Genomic DNA, 20,554 nt, shown 5'->3' with positions numbered 1-20,554 from the left:
CAGAATATTCATTGGAAGGACTGATGCTGAAACTGAAGCTCCAATACTTTGGCCACCTGATGCAAAGAGCCGACTCCTTGGAAAAGACCTTGATGCTGGGAAAGATTGAAGGCAGGAGGAGAAGGGGATGACAGAGGATGAGATGGTTGGATGGCATCACTGACTTCATGGACATGAGTTTGAGCAAGCTCCGGGAGTTGGTGATGGACAGGGAGGCCTGGCGCGCTGCGGTTCATGGGGTCGCAAAGAGTTGTACATGACTTGGCGACTGAACAACGATCTTTCCATCTAGCTCTCCTGTTAGCCAATTTGCTGTCTTCAGGAAACACAGTTTTGCAAGAGATTGAGACCTGAATCTTGCATTACGGCAGCCGGGCTAGCTATTTGAACGGGCAGGGAAAGCCCTCTCCACCCTTCTGTTTCCGAGGCTCCTGGTTGACTAGATGTCCTCCTTCATTTACTTTTCGTTGGCTGAAGTATGAGGTAGGCACTTGAGTGGGTGGCCACAGAGAATTGGTACTTTTCCTCCCATTGTATTGCCATTCTGTCTCCCCAGTTATTTTCCATAATTCATAGTGTTTTTTTTCCTTCCCAACTGCTGACTTATTTTGGCAGTCAACAGGAAGAACAGTTGGTACTGTCTGTGAGCGCCACGGAGCAAATCTGTGAGACAGGCACTGGGGGGGGGGGGGCATGTCATCTTCTGTTCCTTGTCGATTGTGGAATGTAACTCACTGTGGATGCGTGTGTGCTAAGTCGCTTCAGTCGTGTCCGGCTCTTTCTGACCCCGTGGACTGTAACCTGCTAGGCTCCTCTGTCCATGAGATCCTCCGGGCAAAAACACTGGAGTGGGTTTCCATGCCCTACTCCAGGGGATCTTCCCGACCCAGAGATCGAACCCACATCTCTTATTTCTCCTGCATTGGCAGGGGCTTCCTGGGTGGCTCAAATGGTAAAGAATCTGCCTGTGATGCAGGAGACCTGGGTTCGATCCCTGGGTCAGGAAGATGCCCTGGAGAAGAGAATGGCTACTCACTAGAGTATTCTTGCCTTGAGAACTCCATGGACAGAGGAGCCTGGCAGGCAGGCTACAGTCAATGGAGTTGCAAAGACTTGGACATGACTGAGCAACTAAAGGGCTTCCCTGGTGGCTCAGAGGTTAAAGCGCCTGCCTGCAATGCGGGAGACCTGGGTTTGATACCTGGGTAGGGAAGCTTCCCTGGAGAAGGAAATGGCAACCCACTCCAGTATTCTTGCCTGGAGAATCCCATGGACAGAGGAGCCTGGCGGGGTCTATGGGGTTGCAAAGAGTCAGACACAACTGAGTGACTGCCAGGCCAGGAGCAAGTAACACTTTCACTTTCTTTACCACTAGCACCACCTGGGAAGCCCATGTGACTCATGATAGGAAACGAAATCCTCAAAGCAAAATCTATGCAAACTTGGGTTCTGAAACCAAACTCCCAAAGCGTTATAGGAAGCAATGCTACACAGCAGGCAGCCTCAGTAATGACCATTACGGGGCACTCGCCGCGGGGTGAGCCCTCAGAGTGGAGATGGAAGGGCTGGAATATAGTTCTCCCTTAATTCGGCAGAGACCTTGGGAAGAGCGCTGGGTGGGATGGCCAAGATCTCTTCTAGTGATATTTCTAACAGCCACTCCAAAAATTCCAAGTAGGTGGATCTTGAGAAGTTTGCTAGATTTGAGGATACAAAAGAAATTTCCAGGGATGATGGGAAAAGATGAAAGTGGGGCAGGAAAACTAGGCAAGGAGCAGAAAACGACAAACTGGTTTGAGGTACAGCCGTGGAAAGGGAGGAGGGAGGAGGCTACCCCTGTCACTGATGGCCACTCTGGGACGCATATTCCAGGGAACGCACAGACACTTTCCTGTGAACACTGGGTATACACTGGGAAGTTTAAGAGGAGGCCATCTAACTTTTCAACAGTTATTCTGGAAATGTATGAAGTTCCAGAAAATCAGAAAGAGAAAAACAAATATTGTATATGAACACATATATGTGGAACCTAGAAAAATGGAACAGCTGAGCCTGTTTGCAGGGCAAGAACAGAGACACAGATGTAGAGAGATGTGGAAAAAAAAGAAGAAAATTGGCTTGAGAGTGGATTGCTGGGCATGGTTTTGGCAGGACACTATAATGGGATCAACGATTCGGGTTTGGAAGATTCTACAACTGTTGTTTGCCCATTGGCCGATTTCTATTTGCCCTGGGCCCCACCTCCAGGAGTGGATTTTTGATGCCTGTTTCTTCCCATCCGGCAGGGCCTGCGTGACCTTCATCTGCATTCCCAGAGCAGCCGATGAATGATCCTTAGATTTTCTCACCGTGCTGCAGCAGGTGTTCACCACCACATGTAGATATTTACACCTCCGGGAGAATGTGAGGAAATACTCCTGAACTTCACAAGCGGTAGCGTTTTGAGGAAGGTGACTGATGAGAAACAGAAGATGAGGAATTGTGAAGTCCCAGTAAAAGATGAGTCAAAGAAGCAGACGATAATTTCTTCAAGGATGAAAAGAAGGTATGACAGACACTGAACACATAAGCCAGGACTAGAAGTCATTCAGCAAATTGGAAATAAGACCTGGGACTCAGTTCAGTTAAGTTCAGTTCAGTCGCTCAGTCACGTCCGACTCTTTGCAACCCCATGAATCGCAGCACGCCAGGCCTCCCTGTCCATCACCAACTCCCGGAGTTCACTCAAACTCATGTCCATCAAGTTGGTGATGCCATCCAGCCATCTCATCCTCTGTCGTCCCCTTCTCCTCCTGTCTTCAATCTTTCCCAGCATCAGGGTCTTTTCCAATGAGTCAGCTCTTCGCATCAGGTGGCCAAAGTATTGGAGTTTCAGCTTCAGCATCAGTCCTTCCAATGAACACCCAGGACTGATCTTTAGGATGGACTGGTTGGATCTCCTTGCAGTCCAAGGGACTCTCAAGAGTCTTCTCCAACACCACACTTCAAAAGCATCAATTTCTGTGCTCAGCTGTAGGTGACAGAATAAATGGTGGAGGGACTAAATGAAAAGGACAGAAGACAGAAGGTCGGGCATGATGATTTACCTATTTAGCTGATCCCTCTCTTCCCTGATAGCTCAGTTGGTAAAGAATCTCTGTAATGTAGGAGACCCCAGTTTGATTCCTGGGTCAGGAAGATCCCCTGGGGAAGGGAAGGGCCAGCCCCTCCAGTATTCTGGCCTGGAGAATTCCATGGACTGTACAGTCCATGGGGTCGCAGAGTCAGACACGGCTGAGCAACTTTCACTTTTACTTTCCCTCCTCTAACAAGGGTTTTCCAGGTGGCGCTAGTGGTAAAGAACCTGCCTGCCAATGCAGGTAGATGTAAGAGCTGTGGGTTTGATCTTTGAGTTCGGAAGGTCTCCTGGAGGCAGGCATGGCAACCCACTCCAGTATTCTTGCCTGGAGAATCCCATGGACAGAGGAGCCTGGCGGGCTACAGTCCATGGGGTCGCACAGAGTCAGACACAGCTGAAGTGACTTAGCACTTCTTTACCAAGACAAGGAAGATGAGAAAATGTGAAGCCTCCTAATCACGAAAAAAACAGTTTTCAGTTTACATATGGAAGCTAAATCTGAAGCTAAATATGGATGAAATGGGTTTTTTCTCACAATAATTAGAAATTTCCTGGGACTCGATAGTGGGTAGTTAAGAAGTGGTCTGAGTGTTTTAGACGACATATCTTCCTTTCAGGCCAGACTTGGAGGCAGAAAAAAGATCATGCTGGAGGCCACGGTGTGAAATGATGTGAAGAGAGTGGGAAGGTGAGTCAGGGCGGGTGCCAGGGAAGGTGGGGTAGCAGACAGGTGGACACAGGTGTGGTGGGAGCCGGAGGGGAGCAGGGCAGCTTCTGGCATAGTTACACCCTGGAAATCTCCCTGCAGAGGCAAGACTAGGGCTTTGTGAGTGAGGAAGGCTTCCGGGCGTCTGGGCTTCTGGTTCAGTGGGAGGACGGAAGGAGGGAAGTCAGAATCCACACTGCAAGTGTCCTGCTAAGGCACAGCTAAAGACTTTGTGGAAATGGCTGGGTACTCTCCTACCACCACACTCAGATGACTTTTTAAAAATTATTTAGCTATTTGGGTATACTGTACAGTGAAAAGACCCTGATGCTGGGAAAGATTAAAGGTGGGAGGAGAAGGGGATGACAGAGGATGAGATGGTTGGATGGCATCACTGACTCAATGGACATGAATTTGAGTGAACTCCGGGAGTTGGTGATGGACAGGGAGGCCTGGTGTACTGTGGTCTATGGGGTTGCAAAGAGTCAGACATGACTGAGTGACTGAACTGAACTGAACTGAACTATCCAATAGGCAGATTCATTCAGTCATTCTTTATTTTTATTGTTTAACACATGACTTGTCTATGGATTGCTTATGTTTGGAGATGCTCCCTGAAATTTTTGCCTTTTTATACTGTTCATGGAGTTCTCATGGCAAGAATACTGGAGTGGCTTGCCATTCTTTGCCTCCCTGAAGGCAAAAGGAGAAGAGGGCGGTAGAGGGTGAGACACATGGATAGCATCACCGGCTCATCACCAACTCAATGGACATGAACTTGGGGAAACTCGGGGAGATAGTGAGGGTCAGGGACATCTGTCCAAATGGACACCACTTAGTGACTGAACAACAACAACTGAACTTTTTAGCATTTGCTTGGCTACGCTGGCTGAGGGAGCTTTCTTAAGAGAGAAAATTCAGAATAGGGCCACGGTTGAGATAAGCAGGACATTATGAACAGAACCACACAGTATAACTGAGGAAAAAAAAAAAGAGTATCTTATTTGTTGACATCATGCTAAGATATGTGGCTTAGGTGGTAAAGAATCCACCTGCAAACAGGAGACCCGAGTTCAATCCCTCGGTTGGGAAGATCCCCTGGAGAAGGGAATGGCTACCCGATCCAGTATTCTTGCCTGAAGAATCCCATGGACAGAGGAGCCTGGTGGGCTACAGTCCACAGGGTCGCAAAGAGTCAGACACAACTGAGTGAGTAACATTTTCACTTTCACTATGCTAAGATATAAGAACTTAATGAAGCATTACTGAATATATGAAACATGTAGTCATTTCAAAGAGATTATAAAATAAAATATCCCAAATTTTATTCTTCAAAAATATGATACAGATTCACCCGAAAAAATGTTTCTTTCTCCTTAAAAATGAAATTAGCCATTTACTAGAATCTCAGATTCCTTCTTCAGAAATTATTCTGAATAACACATTTCAGTCCTTAAGGCCTCTGCTCTCAGTGATACTAAGGATTACTGTTGCTGTTTAGTCATTCAGTCATGTCCAACTCTTTAGTGACCCCATGGACTCTAGCCTGCCAGGATCGTCTGTCCAAGGGATTCTCCAGGCAAGAATACTGGAGGCGCTTGCTGTTGCCTTCTCCAGGGGATCTTCTGACTCAGGGGTCCAACTTGTGTCTCCTACATTGCAGGCAGATTCTTGACGGCTGAGCCACCAAGATCTATACTTAGGATTCGTGGGACATAAATCAAGGAATCTATCTTCACCAGGAAAACCCAGACAAGATCCCTGCTTTTTCAGGGATTTACCTTGTCTATTAATGATACCGACTAGGAGAAAAGTGTTGGTCATTTTAATTTCGTTTGCGTGCTGAATTCATACACAGTTACTCTGAAATCAGTGCCTCGGTACGCTGTATCAAATCCAGCAAGATTCATCTGAATGAGACCAAATGTTCGGAGCACCTCCACTCTTGGTTTTGGTTGCACTCTCATATAAACAGCTGTTCTCACAACCAGAGAAGAGGAGAGCCTGACGCGTTCTCCCACCGAGCCCTCCCCGTGTACACCCTGGAGGCAGCGTGTTCCTATCTGAGATGAAAACCTTAATGTCATCCTGACTCCTGTAAAGTAAGCCAGCTGTGAGTTAGAGTCATCGCTATTTTTATTAGAAAACCATTAGGGTTTTTTTTTTTTTAAAGATCAAACAAAATTGTCAATGATGACTTTGAGAGTTTCAATGACTGATACAGCTTTTAGGGGATTTTTTCAGAGATGCAGGCTGTGGGAGCAGAGACAAGCCTGGATGGGTGGTTGCCATGGAGCGTGGGTGGCCTGGAGGCTGCGCTGGAGATGCTGAGGGCACCTGCGAGGTCCCTACGCCATCTCCCTGTCCTCATCCTCAACTCTGACTGTCGCTTCCAGCCAGAGAGGCAGACACAGAGGGCTGCCCTTCTTGGGAAGAGAAGAGGGACCCACACTTCCTGCTTCCGAGGCCTCACCTTTTCAGGGGCGTCCTTCACCTTTTCAGGGGTATCCTTTAACACTTCATCACCCTTCCTGCATCACTGGCCTCACCTTTATAGGGATGTTCCCCCATCTGATCACCCCTTGTTGTTTGGGAGACAGTGGGCAAAACTACCTTCAGAAGAGCCATCTGTGAATTAGAGTCATCGCTGTTTTTATTAGAAAACCATTAGGGTTTTTGTTTTTGTTTTCTGAAGTGACAGATTTTAAAAGATTAAACAAAATTGTCATTGATGACTTCAAGCCTTTCCATTACTGATACAGTTTTGAATGTATCTTTCTAAACACCAGTCTCATTATGTTTTGCTGTGGTTCAGTCACCCAGTCCTGTCCGACTCCTTGCGACCCCATGGGCTGCAGCACACCAGGCCTCCCTGTCCCTCACCACCTCCCGAAGCTTGCCCAAGTTCATGTCCGTTGCTTCTATGCTGAAAGTATAGAAGTAGCAGGTCATGATTTCCAAGATAATGCTCAAACTCTCTTGAAATGTTTATTAGACTTTCTGTAGTACAAGATCCATTTCCAATGTTTCTAAATAGGAACATTTTTCTCCTTCTGGCTTAACATATACACTTTATTTTTCTTCATATCTTTCTCTCAATCATCTGCTAGAATGGCTCCTATTCATCCTTCAAAACCCGGATGGCTTCATGAACTCTCAGTCTAGTGGGTACTTTATAATAATGAATTCATTAATGTATCTATGTCACTAATGTACCTTGTAGATATCTCTATCTTCTAATGTACCTTATAGAGATATCTCTACAGTGGAAGGCCACTGAATTCCCATTTTTGTCATTTTTGGAATACCTGTCGGAATGTTCAACTTGACTGTGAAATATTTGTGGGCTAGGGTATTGCTGGAAAAATATGCAGGGCACAATTTACACATATTAGGTGGAGTAAAGCAGATGGCATGACAAAATGGAAAAAGCAGAATTTCAAAGAAAATGATTTTAATGGATAGTAGCTATAATGTGAGCTCACATTTTTTAAATTATCTATTTCAAATAATTGAATCTTTAAAAAATTAAATCCATTTAAACTATGTGAATGCATTCACTTAAGGAAAAAATGTGTCTAATGCAGTTGGAGAAACAGAGATGTTACGTGTGATATTTCTGGCACCATCACATTCTGGTATAAGATAACTGGATCCAAAATCTAGGGCTCCATCCTCTAGTTCTTCACCTGCCCTTGGGCTCACCTTGCCCACTGCCTCCAATGTACTAACACTCTAGAAACCTTTCCATCATTCTGTATTGCCTGTAAGCTAAAATGCATACTTTTGGGTTTGGCATTCAAAAGCCTCCATAACATGATCTTTATTAACCTCTGATGACCTTACAGGTTTTACTCCTCTAAAAGAGAGGTTATTGACTCGAGAGTCTAACCTCCCACGCACTCTCTGAGGGCAGAACCCCGCGTGAGCGTGTGTCAAGGACCCACAGCGTCCGAGCAGCGTTCCTGGTGAACGATGTCACTGCCCCTGCCACTGCTGGGTTATGTGCCGCCCCTGTACACCCATGTCTACAATTATCAGCGGCTTTTTATTAATAGTTACCACAGATTAGATTTGACTGAGAAAGAGTTTACTGTGGGGGCTGATACTTTTGCTGCAAAATGCTGTACCCTTGTTATTATAGATAAAAAACTACTCTTTGAAAATTTTAATCTCCTTTGCTCTAAAAACACTAGCATTACTCAAATACACACTTCCCATTTAAAGACAAGATATATAAAATCATAGCTGGATTAAAAGTAGCCAACTTATTTCACTGTAATGTTAGAATTTCAAAAAAAAAAATGCCCTGGTGTATCTGTCTCTTAAAGTGCCCTCCCAATGTCAATCTGTTCAGTTTTCAAAACAGCTTTATTGACAATGATAAGAACAACACACTCTCTTATGTGCTTTGATGTCTGTGCCTCTCTCCCATCAGACTTGTTTTTCTTCCTGCTGATCTGAGAATGTCACCGTGCTCCTTTAAAACACAGTTCCTTCTCCTTTTCACCATGCAAAGCACTTTCTGTACCTACCAGGTAATCTCTTCCAAACAGAAACAGTCCCCTAAGAACGCCTACATTCCCACTTGCACACTATGAACAGACCTTCACACATTCCCGGTTATTTATCATTTTCACATACTACTTTATATCTTTCCTGGTTTTCCTCTCTCACATTTGTTCACCCACTTATCCTACTATCTGTCTTATCTGTCTCTTCACTCATCATTCATCCATCCACCCTTCCATCCTTCTATCCACCTGTCCCTCCCTCTTTACATCCAGCCCTCTATCCCTCTATCCATCCACCCCTCCATCACCCGGTTCATAAATCACACATTTGTCAAGGGCTTTCCCAGTACCAGGCCCTGTGCCAGGCTCTAGACCACAAGGATGAATAGAAGATGTTTTATACTTTCAGGAAGCTCAGTTTAACAACCATTTAACTAAAAGCCATCTCTTCCAGGCTGAATTCACATATTTCCCCTATTTACTTCTTTTTTTTTTAAACTTTTATCTTTTTGGGTAAGAAATAGGTTTATTCAGGTTCAGAGAGACACACACTCCACAGACAGAGTGTGGGCCATTGCAGAGGGCGAGTGCAGCCCCGCTTACTTCTTTGATCTGTTACGTTTCTACAGAAGATTACTGTTTTATGAATTTATACTTATTATTAGTATTTCCATATTTTACATTTTCATGGTGGCTAATATAGATATCCTAATTTTCAGTCTGGCTCTGAGTGCACTTTAAAACATCGCCAAAGGATACATTTGTGCTAAATACAAGTTCTTTTCTCTTTTTTATAAACAGACCATTCTTGAAGTTCAACTTTAACACAGAAAAGATAATTACAGCCACACACTCTAATAAGTACTGTATCTTCTGATTTTTGAAGAAGGTGGTTTGGCTCGAATTACATGTAATTACAGATTAAGAAAAATTAATTCCTCTCACCCAGAATACTATGACCTGTATAGCAAGCAGTGATGAATAAAAGCCACTATTTTGAGCTTATGCGTGATTTACGTACCATGTGATCTTGTGTGTTATTTCATTATGGAAATCATGCCAATCTGGTCAAGAGGGCTTAAAACATATCTCTTCCTCCCAGAGTGACACTTTGTGAAAAGCAAACCAAAGCTAAACCCAAACAAGGTTGATTAGCTCCAAAAAAGTGCACTGGGTAAGTTAATGGATCCTCTTAGGGAGCACTTTTACTCTGTCTTTTTAACAAAAGGGCCTCCAGAATGTCAGTAACAGTTACCCCGCCCCATGGAATGTGAGGTTATAAATGATTAACAGCAGCATAAACACAACCTCAGCCGTCATCCCCACCGGGATGCGGACACAAACTCGAGAGCTCTGCCGCCACCAGCACCATCCACATCACTGCCACTGTGCCCTGATGCTGGCTTTACTGCTGAAGACGCGAACCTTCATCGCCCTTTGTCTTCTTCTTCTGGTCTTACATTCTTCTTTCAGAGTATTTTAGTGTGTTAGTCACTCAGCCGTGTCCAACTCTTTGCAGCTCCATGAACTGTAGCCTGCCTGGCTCCTCTGGCCATGGGATTCTCCAGGCAAGAATGCCAAAGTGGGTTGCCATTCCCTTCTTCTCCAGGAGATCTTCCTGACCCAGGGATCGAACCTGGGTCTCCTGCATTGCTGGCAGGTTCTTTACTGTCTGAGCCACCAGGAAAGCCTTCTAAGATATTTTTAAAAGCTTACCTAGCCTTCCTAATTTTATAAAAATTTCTTCTGTGGTACATTTATATTTGCTTTGCAACTCACCTATGCTTATTTTGTGAACTGTCTTCTGCTCTCAACGCCAACAGGGCCAGGTCTTTTCCTTTTTTTTTTAGTATAATTTTTACTGGAATATAGTTGATTTAGAATGCTGTGCTAGTTTCAGGTGTAGAGAAAAGTGAATCAGTTACACACATAGATGGGGGCTTCCCAGGTGGCGCTAGTGGTAAAGAACCCGCCTGCCAATGCAGGAAACATGATCCCTGGGTTGGGAAGATCGCCTGCAGGAGGGCATGGCAACCCACTCCAGTTTTCTTGCCTGGAGAATCCCATGGACAGAGGAGCCTGGCGGGCTCCAGTGCATGGGGTCGCAAAGAGTCAGACATGACTGAGCACGCACACAGCACGCGGCATTCTGATGGAGAAGAGATGGACCTGGCGCGGGCGTAGCCATGGCCCCAACTCTCCCAGCAGTAACCCGGAGCCCGGCCGATCCGGGAAGGTGACCCTCAAAGGGCCGCAAACTCCCCATAACAGCTGAGGGGCTCTGTACCCCCTGCACCAGCCCTAGTGCCTCATCCATTATCCTTCCTGGGGAGGGAAGAGCAGAGACTGAGAAGCACCGCCTCGCAGAGGGGCCGCTCTCTGCCTCGCAGCGGGGGCTCAGGGCTCTTCTCGGGGGCTCGGGGCTCTTCTCCATGACTCGGGGCTCTTCTCTGGGGTGCCCCCCCGGGGGGGTGGGCAGCACGCCCGACCCCACGCACTACTTCCAGTCCAGCCCATGCCTCTCCAGCCCTCGGGGTCTCAGCCTGGACTCGGTGGCTGTGGGTGTGCCCTTCAGGGTCCCTGCCCACCTGACCCCGAGACCCCAAGACCCCCTAGCACATTGTCCACCTTGGTTCTCCCCCAGGGAGGGCTTCAGTTCAGTTCAGCTCAGTCGCTCAACTGTGTCTGACTCTTTGTGACCCCATGAATCACAGCACGCCAGGCCTCCCTGTCCATCACCAACTCCTGGAGTTTACTCAAACTCATGCCCATTGAGTCAGTGATGCCATCCAACCATCTCATCCTCTGTCACCCCCTTCTCCTCCTGCCCTCAATCTTTCCCAGCATCAGGGTCTTTTCCAATCAGCTCTTCACATCAGGTGGCCAGAGTATTGGAGTTTCAGCTTCAGCATCAATCCTTCCAATGAACACCCAGGACTGATCTCCTTTAGGATGGACTGGGTGGATCTCCTTGCAGTCCAAGGGACTCTCAAGAGTCTTTTCCAACACCACAGTTCAAAAGCATCAATTCTTCAGCGCTCCACTTTCTTTACAGTCCAACTCTCACATCCATACATGACCACTGGAAAAACCAAAGCCTTGACTAGATGGACCTTTGTTGGCAAAGGAATGTCTCTGCTTTTTAATATGCTGTCTAGGTTGGTCATAACTTTCCTTCCAAGGAGCAAGCGTCTTTTAATTTCATGGCTGCAGTCACCATCTGCAGTGATTTTGGAGCCCAGAAAAATAAAGTCAGCCACTGTTTCCACTGTTTCCCCATCTATTTGCCATGAAGTGATGGGACCGGATGTCATGATCTTAGTTTTCTGAATGTTGAGCTTTAAGCCAACTTTTTCACTCTCCTCTTTCACTTTCATCAAGAGGCTCTTTAGTTCTTCTTCACTTTTTGCCATAAAGGTGGTGTCATCTGCATATCTGAGGTTATGATACTTCTCCCAGCACTCTTGATTCCAGCTTGTGCTTCTTCCAGCCCAGCGTTTCTCATGATGTACTCTGCATATAAGTTAAATAAGCAGGGTGACAATATACAGCCTTGACGTACTCCTTTTCCTATTCGGAAGCAGTCTGTTGTTCCATGTCCAGTTCTAACTGTTGCTTCCTGACCTGCATCTAGGTTTCTCAAGAGGCGGGTCAGGTGGTCTGGTATTCCCATCTCTTTCAGAATTCCCCACAGGTTACTGTGATCCACACGGTCGAAGGCTTTATGGGTTTTCTGCCCATGGTCCACTTCCTGTAGCTCTTCATGGGTTTTCTGCCCACGGTCCACTTCCTGTAGCTCTTTATGGGTTTCCTGCCCGCGGTCCACTTCCGCATTCCCCCGTGAGGGGAACAGGCCGTTCCTCTCCAACATGGCGGCACCCCTGCCTGTGTGACCGCAGGACACACACGAAATGGGGTTCACCAAAGCCCTGCTGACAGAGGAGAGGGGACTGATTCCTCAGACGTGAAAAACCGGGTTCGCAGGAGGCATAGACCGCCGTCCCTTAGCGCTGACTGAGTGCCAGACGCTACGCTGAGCTTTCTGCTTAACAAGGCTGAGAGGGAAAACGCAGAATCGCTTTAAAAGAGACAAGCACCCGGAGCAGCAAGACTCCACTGCGCATGCTTCCGTCTTCAAAAGGTGCTTGGGGTGAGGAGGAGAGTCCTTCATTCAGCCATTCAACACACACAAGCCGAGTGTCTGTTCTGACCAGATCTCTGGGGTTATCATTGTGAAACACACACAGGCACATACGTGTGTGTGTAAATATATAAGAAAAAAAGAGACGTACCATCTGTCCTCAGTATAAAGGGAGGCACACTGTCCAAAAATCAAACATCTATAATGTTATTTTTAAAGACTGAGTGAATACACACCAAGCATCCGGGGTAATTATCTCTAGGTAGTTCAGTTAGTGATGGGTGTGATCTATATTTTCTTCAATTTTCTCTATTTTTCAAATTTCTTACAAAGATCGAACCCTTTGTAACACAATCACCATCACATATGTGTGTATATGTATGTGTTTAGAACCTGAGAAAAATGGAAATAAGTATATGTGCACATATACAGTAATTCCCAGTCATAATGCACACACTACTAAGAGATACTCTTAGATACCAATTTTTTATTATGCTCAACAGTAATAATGCCAGAGAAAGAGGAGGAACATGAGAGAAAGAGTGGTTTTATAGGCTATTTTCTAGCTTGTACTTGTGGTTGATTTACAAAGTGCTCCTCCAGTAATAAAACAAAGGCTATAAACCATTAATTTATTGTACTAATAAGAGCCAAGGGCCCTAATACGATTGTCTCATCTTTGAAGATGTAAAGAAAGTGGAGCAGGTTTAAAACTTGAACAGTTTCTTGCTCTTACTTTTATTATCTTTTCTCTACTGGACTATTTTAGATTAATGAAATAATAAATCCTTCATCCAACTGATTTTATTTAATGTCATGGTAAAATGTTAATCTTGCAATTCTCAGCACTGTCAGAGTGAATCCTTGTGAGGCCATATATTTCAGAAAGACATGCAGTGGAATCTAGGCCATGCCTTACATGAGAGGAAGTGGAGGATGAAACCTGCCTCAGAGGAAGATGACGAAGAAAACAACGACTGTGATGGCTCTGGCAGTGAGTAAGCACAGACAGGGAAAGGAAACTTCACTGAATCTGGGGTTTGCTTTCTGTCAGTTCTTTTGGAGTCTCTCCCTTTTCTCTTTCTTGAAGTGAAGTGAGGTGAAGTGAAGTCGCTCAGTTGTGTCCGACTCTTTGCGACCCCGTGGACTGTAGCCTACCAGGCTCCTCCGTCCATGGGATTCTCCAGGTAAGAATACTGGAGTGGGTTAAAAAATCTACATTTAAAAAATCTTTTATTGGAGTTCAGGTGCTTTAAAATGTCATGTCAGCATCTGCTTACAGCAGTGTGACTCCACTGTGCATATACGTATATCCCCTCTTTTCGTGGATTTTCTCCCCATTTAGGTCGCCACGGAGCACCGCATAGAGTTCCCTGTGGTACACAGTAGGTTCTCATCAGTTATCTGTTTTTGTGGTATACAGTAGGTTCTCATCAGTTATCTGTTGTATACACTGCTATTGTCTAGCCCCTCAGTCGTGTCTGACTGTGTGACCCCATGGACTCTAGCCCGCCAGGCTCCTCTGTCCATGGGATTCTCTGGGCAAGAATACTGGAGTGGGTTGCCATGCCCGCCTCCAGGGGGTCTTCCCAACCCAGGGATTGAACCCGGGTCTCCTGCATTGCAGGTGGATTCTTTACTTGAGCAAGTCATCGGGAGCCCTCTTGTGTCTGACTCCCCATCCTCACGGTGTCAGAGAATGCAGGAAGTCTCCCTGAGGCTATCATCTCAGCTTCTCCTTCCAAAAGTCCTGCGACAGGCGTCGCATGGAATGCCTTTCCTCGTCCACGAGGGTCCCCTCACCCCAGAGTCCTAGCACTCTCTGGAACGACAGTAAAAGCCATCCCTGTAGAAGCCTTGCTAAGCGGGGGGCTGCCCTGAACAGAGAGATCTGTTTCTCTCTTCATCACCCTCCAGATGGCTTTAAAATGAATATAGCATTCAAAGAACTACACAGAAGACAGCATCCCCTACCCAGTTGATTCATATAAAATGTGTGAAAATCAGATGATACCATTTCTTTTTCCACTTAGAATTAGTTTCAGAACTTTCCCCCTCTATGGAAGTGACATAGCATGGCTAATACAGGCCCGCCCATCGCTGCTATATGGCATGAGAATCAGGCAGAGAGGGTTTGATAAATGAACATCGACTGGACGGATTATTTTTAAAGGTACCTTTTAAAGTGGGACCGAATTAAACATGTATATATTTAAATAAATGAAATACCTGAGTGATTTGAAAAATACCAAATAGCAGAAAGTTAATAACGAGTGGGTTCGTTTAACTTATTTTCAAAACTGTTTGATTTTTTTTTCCTCCACAAAAGAAGTAATCTGTAGACTTTTTGTTTCATAAAGAAAAATACCTCTGGTGAGACCCAAAACTGTCCTGGAAGTCAGTCCTGTAGCGTCTACTCGAATCATTTCAGGAAACTTCTATTGCTTTCTGAGCAACGTACTTAAATTCTCCTTTGAATTAAGGATAAAGCTCATCCAGCATGTTTTTAAAATTTGTCATTTCATGCACATGAACAAGAAACCGCCAAGCACTGATGCCTTTCTAGCCTCATAGTTTTCCTTCACGTCTCATCGAGTTAAAACCACCTTCTGTTAAAGCAGTAATGTTGATAACATAAAGGAAGCAATGGCAGGACTGAGTCTGCCCAAACTGGTGACTTGTGGTCACTTGTGGTGACCAGCTCAAATCCTGTGACGATTCCTTGGGAAAGTAAGGGCCGGAGGCATGAACTATCCAACAGGTTAACTGCTCTTTTAGAAACAAAAGTGCTTTAGGAAAAGCACTGTCCATGTGACTCACAATTTTTTCATACATGCTTAAAATAATTGGCTCCATGCAATATTCCACTTAAACTGTATTTAGGTAGTAATTATAAACTCTAAAAATCATCTCTAATTACAGAAGTAATCCACGAATTCATTTCACCTTCTAAATAGAGACACGCTAAAATTCCATTTGACTCTCATCTCAAAACCATCCTTCAGATGTTAGTGCTCTTAGGTTTTGTGAATTGTTCCAGACTTTAAAGATTTGTACAAGTCTGTGTATCTATGTGAGTGCTTAGTCTCTAAGTCATGTCTACCTCTTTGCAACTCTGGACTGCAGCCCACCAGGCTCCTCTGTCCAGGGATTCTCCAGACTAGAATACTGGAGTGAGTTGCCACGCCCTCCTCCAGGGGATCTTCCCAGCCCAGGGATCGAACCCGAGTCTCTTACGTCTCCTGCACTGGCAGGTGGTTCTTTACCACCAGTGCTACTTGAGAAGCCCACGTCTGCATAGATAAGGGTCGTTTGGTTTCTTATTGACAAAGACTCATTGACCGGCTGGGCAAGTCTGCCCCGAGCACCTGCCTGTGAGACGGCCTTGCTGGAGACGCAGCAGTCCGGAGGGCGGACACGGCCTCCTCAAGGCGCTCACTCGCTGCCGGGGGACAGACACGGCCTCCTCAAGGCGCTCACTCGCTGCCGGGGGACAGACAGGCATCGGCTCGGTAGGAGACGGTCTGGGTGACCTCAGGGGCGAGGACAAGAACGGAGGATGGGAGGCGGGGACAAGGCCCGGCCACCCGCCTGCTGGGGGCGCCGCCACTTGGTTCGGCAGGACGGGTCTCCGCCTGCCTCTGCCCACGGGGTCAGGGCGAGGCGAGCACGCCCGGGGTGGCACCTGGACCGTGGATGCTGGCCAGCCCTGGGGCATCCCTGGGTGCCTGGAGCAGCCAGGTGCCCGCTCTCAGACTAGAAAGGACATTGAACACTGGACTGAACCAAACATCTCCTCCCTTGAGCCCAGTTTCTCTCTTCTCCCTTTTCTCCTTCTCCTCCCTTTCCTTAAGTCAGGACCCAGCCTCCCAAAGCCCTGGCCGTGGAAGGGTCAGGGGGCTGATGCTCACTTAGGAAAGATTCCAATCAGAACTGGCAGCAACAGCAAGCAGCCAGCTTGTTTTATCTCCATCTACCGGGTGCATGAGAAACAGACAAAGACACTAACCGCAGGAAGCAATCTGCGAGGCTCATCAAGGAACCTCCCAGCGCCTCTGATCAAAGCCCCGGTCTGGAAGCATAACCTGTGCCTTTCAAGTTCTGTCGTCCGAGTAAAGGGGCCTTCAGTGGCTGCATTAAAAGATACAGATCGGAGCGAGTGCAGTGGAAGGAACCCGCCACAGAAGAGCGGGGGCTGGTCCCGGCGAAGGGCCTTCCGGCCGAGACCAAATATTCACCCCACCTTGCATTTTGACCAGGAATCCGAGCTCTAAGGCGATTTCCTCCTGTCTGCAATGAGGGTATTCCTGTTCGCTGCCTCCTCTCTTTCTTCTGGGTTAACTCAGATAAAACAAAGCTAAGGAAATAAATAAATAACACCCTCAGAGCTGTTGTAACAGACTTCCAGGATGAGAGGAATCATTACTGATGAGATTTCAGAAATTCCAAGGCCTCGCGTACTGACTCCAAACCCACGGCTACATGAACAGTAAACAGCACACGCAGATCACTAAACAAACGCTGAAGGGAAGACGACTCTCTCCTCGTACGCAACAGAAGACCCCAGTGTTCAGTACTGCGTACGGAATCGCTCTAATGTGCCAAAGAACAGGAGCGATGGAGCTAGAGCCCCTGAGCGGATGCTGTGCAGGTTTCCTGCACGGGTTGTGATGGATGCTGGGGAGAGAGGAAGTGATCTCATAGGATCCTCAAGACCCATGAGAGCCATGATAAAAGATCCGCTTTTCAGTTCAGAGAATAGAATTTCTAGCTAACACTCCGTGCAGCCAAGGATGACTCCAATTTCTTCCTGTTCGAGCGTCGCTTCTAAGCGCCACGGAGGAGACTAGCCATCAGTTTCACGCTAACCATTCGGAGCCAGAGGATGCATAAGGGCTGCTTCCTAGAAACATGCTGGCCTCTTAGCAATCTGAGGACCATGGTGTCTGAACGAAACCACCCATTAGGACCTGCTGCTGCTTCAAACATTTTCTATTTAATCCTCGTCCTTGTTAACCTCTCACAAGAGAGGGGTAACAACTCTGCCTGTAACTTTCAGCACATTTCAAACAAATGCTTTACTTCTGAAACTGAGGGGTCTGGCTTTCTAGGTAAGAAGTAAGATTAAAAAAAAAAAAGTTGTTTGCCTTCTGACTAGTACAAGAGTGAAATAGGAATAAGCTTTATTTCTCTAGAGTCAATAATTTGTCTTATAGCATAAAGAATATGAAAGGTTACATCTTAGAGAAGCTGAAGAAAGCCACCTTTCCTAACTATTCAAGAAGGAACGCATAAACAAATACGATCTGCAAATGAATACATTTCTTCTTTTCTTTGGCCTCCTTTAGGGAGATTTAAAAAAGCCAAGGAAAACAAATTAGTGTAATGAAACGGGAACTTGTCCCCGTGTTTTATTTTGATGTACTTTTTCAAAGGCCCAGTGTGCGTGAGGTTCAGTGTCACGCCATACCCAGCGGCAAAGTCGTCCTAGCAGACGGAGGAGGGCCAGCTGCCTGGCTGCCCTGGTTTGTCCCCTGGGCCCCCTCCCTCCTCGTGTGACCCCAGACTCCAATCAGGTGTCTTGGAGGACCTAAAGGCTGGTCAGGTGCTGTGGTTCCTGCCAGTCCCTCTCTCAGTGGAAGAATCTTCCCAGATCCCTCAACAACTCAACATTCTTTCTCAACATTAATAAAAGTACATCATCCTCATCTGTGTTTGTTAAAGAGCAAAATGCAACAGGAAAATCTCTGTGTTCCGTATTCACTTCTGTTCAGTTGTTATTCAGTTGCTCAGTTGTGTCTGACTCTTTGCAACCCCATGGACTGCAGCACGCCAGGCCTCCCTGTCCATCACCAACTCCCGGAGTTTGCTCAAACTCATGTCTGTTGAGTTGGTGATGCCATCCACCCATCTCGTCCTCTGTTGCCCCCTTCTCCTTCTGCCCTCCATCTTTCCCCAGACATTGGCTTGAAGTTCTGAGAGTGAGTCAGCTGAAATGACTTCACTACCTCCAGCTTGTGGAATGATTCTGCACGCGAGCCCCACGTCTGATGCCACTGACTCCTGCGTGGCTCGCTGACTTCACTCTCTGTTAGCAATTCCTCCTTCCTCCTCCTTTTTTTATCCTGTCTTTTGGCACGGATGTGCATCTGTGCCTACTACAGGCTGTGTGCGCGTCCTCCTTCAGACCGCTATTTAAAGTTCAACTCCGTTATTAGTTAAAAAAGAGAAAGAACAGGAGAAAGGATAATGAAGAAAGAGCCTGGGTGGCACTGACAATTAAATCGTTACTCATCCATGCTAAAATGCTAGGTTCTTGGTTCTTCATCATGGACAGGTGAGGATGCTGGTGTCAATCCAGGGCTCAACACCTTCCTTACCCACCCTGTCTTCCCCTTTCAGACATACCAGCAAGTCTGCACCTTCTCTTCATGTCATTTCTGCGCTAAAGCACCCTTTTATGGCCTCATCAACTGTCATACATTTTCCCTGGGAGACACTCTATCTCCCTATTGTTTTTAAAAGATGAGACTTACCTCTGCTTTCCCGTAATTGTTATGTTTTGCCGAAACTATTGGCTACCAAACTCTTTGCCTCTTGTGCAGGTTCAGATGTTTTATAGCTAGAAACTTGCAGGGATTCCTGGTGTCATGGACCCTGATTCCCATGATTACTCAGTTCTGTTGCTCAGTTCTTTTACGTTTCACATTCCTCTTCCTAGCACCAGTCATGGAGGCCTTCTGAGTTGCTTCAGGGATTAAACAAAATCCAGACTGCGCCCTCGGGTTTCTGAAGAGCACGTCCCTGCTCCTTCCTCCTCTGGAAGCACGGCTATCATGCCAGGGAACCCTGGGCTCTGTCAACCACCCCTGTTTTGGTTCCTCTGACTTCTCCCCTTTAGACACTCCAGAAGGCTCTGCTGCCTATGCTGGGGTCTGAGATGCAGGAACACGCGATCCTGAACTCCTCCTGAGTCATAAGCAGAGGCTCCGGGCTTCCTTTGTCCTGTGTTTGCTGATGAAACTGGTGAAACAGGGCTGCTGTGTGTTCAGGGACTACACTTGGCATCTCTCTTTGCCAAACACATCACGGCACTTTGGTTTTGCTGGTGAGTCTCGGGCAGTGGCAACCCACTCCAATGTTCTCGCCTGGAGAATCCCATGGACACAGGAGCCTGATGGGCTACAGTCCATGGGGTCGGACACAACTGAAACGATGGAGTGCGCGCGCGCGCACACACACGCACGCACACGCACGCACGCACAGGCGGCTCCCGTGATGACTCAGCTCACCTACCGGCAACCCTGACCTGCTCCGGCAGGAGCCTGGGGTCACCCACCTGCCACCCGGGGAACCGGCAGTGCTGCAGGGCCAGCCGGCACCTCTCCTGGGCCGGCAGTGTCCTCTCGTTGCCGGGGAGGGTCTCGGCCAAGGGCTTGTACCTGCAAGAAGCAGCGGGGACAGGAAAGCCGTGAGTGAACAGGTCAAGCAAACGATTTTTTTCAGCAGCGTTGCCTTTGTTACCCAGTTTTTAAAATCTTCCCTCTTTCTTACTTTGTCCTCTGGGCCCTGAACCCTCCCTGTGTCGTGAATTTCACCCTGGATCACTTGGAACAGCCCTTGTCCTTTACAAGGATGTGATTTTAAAAGGAACCAAATCTACTCCTCAGTCCTCTAATGTACCTTTAATATTATCAGGAGAGATGCAAACCATTTATCAAAAGGGCGTTCGGAGACAAAGAATATGAATTTATTAGTTCTCATGTAGATTTTTTGAATACTCTTAAAATACACCATTTAGAATATTCCAGCATTCTTTATCGATGTTTGAGAGTATCTAGATGTAGTTAGAATCTATAATAAAGGAAGACCAAAGCGCCCAGAAGTCTTATTTAAGTGAGAGGTAGAGAAGTGCTCTCCCCATAGAGTAGAGACTGAGTGCTTTAAATCTTCTAGAAGGACCCTTTATTTTTGGAAAGTTCTTCCAAATAATTAAATTTCACTCTCTGGCTGAAATTCATGACTATATAAAGTTTTCCTCTGGGTTTCTAAAAAAAAAATGTCTTTTAAGATTA

General features: G+C 46.5%; 1 protein-coding gene across 3 annotated transcripts in view; it reads right to left on the bottom strand.

Moving 5' to 3' along the window:
• Positions 1-20,554, bottom strand: part of MYO16 (myosin XVI) — a 504,859-nt gene that overhangs the window by 79,934 nt on the left and 404,371 nt on the right. For all 3 annotated transcript variants that reach the window (XM_043891888.1, XM_043891887.1, XM_043891889.1), the window contains one exon: positions 19,819-19,921. In XM_043891888.1, coding sequence (XP_043747823.1) covers positions 19,819-19,921 — 103 coding nt within the window. The remainder of the gene's footprint in view (positions 1-19,818; positions 19,922-20,554) is intronic.

The sequence above is a fragment of the Cervus elaphus genome, chromosome 30 (genome assembly GCF_910594005.1).
Source record: "Cervus elaphus chromosome 30, mCerEla1.1, whole genome shotgun sequence".
NCBI classification, from domain to species: Eukaryota; Metazoa; Chordata; class Mammalia; order Artiodactyla; family Cervidae; genus Cervus; species Cervus elaphus.
The sequence above is the reverse complement of the archived record's forward strand: the minus strand, read 5'-3'. Positions and strand labels throughout refer to the sequence as shown.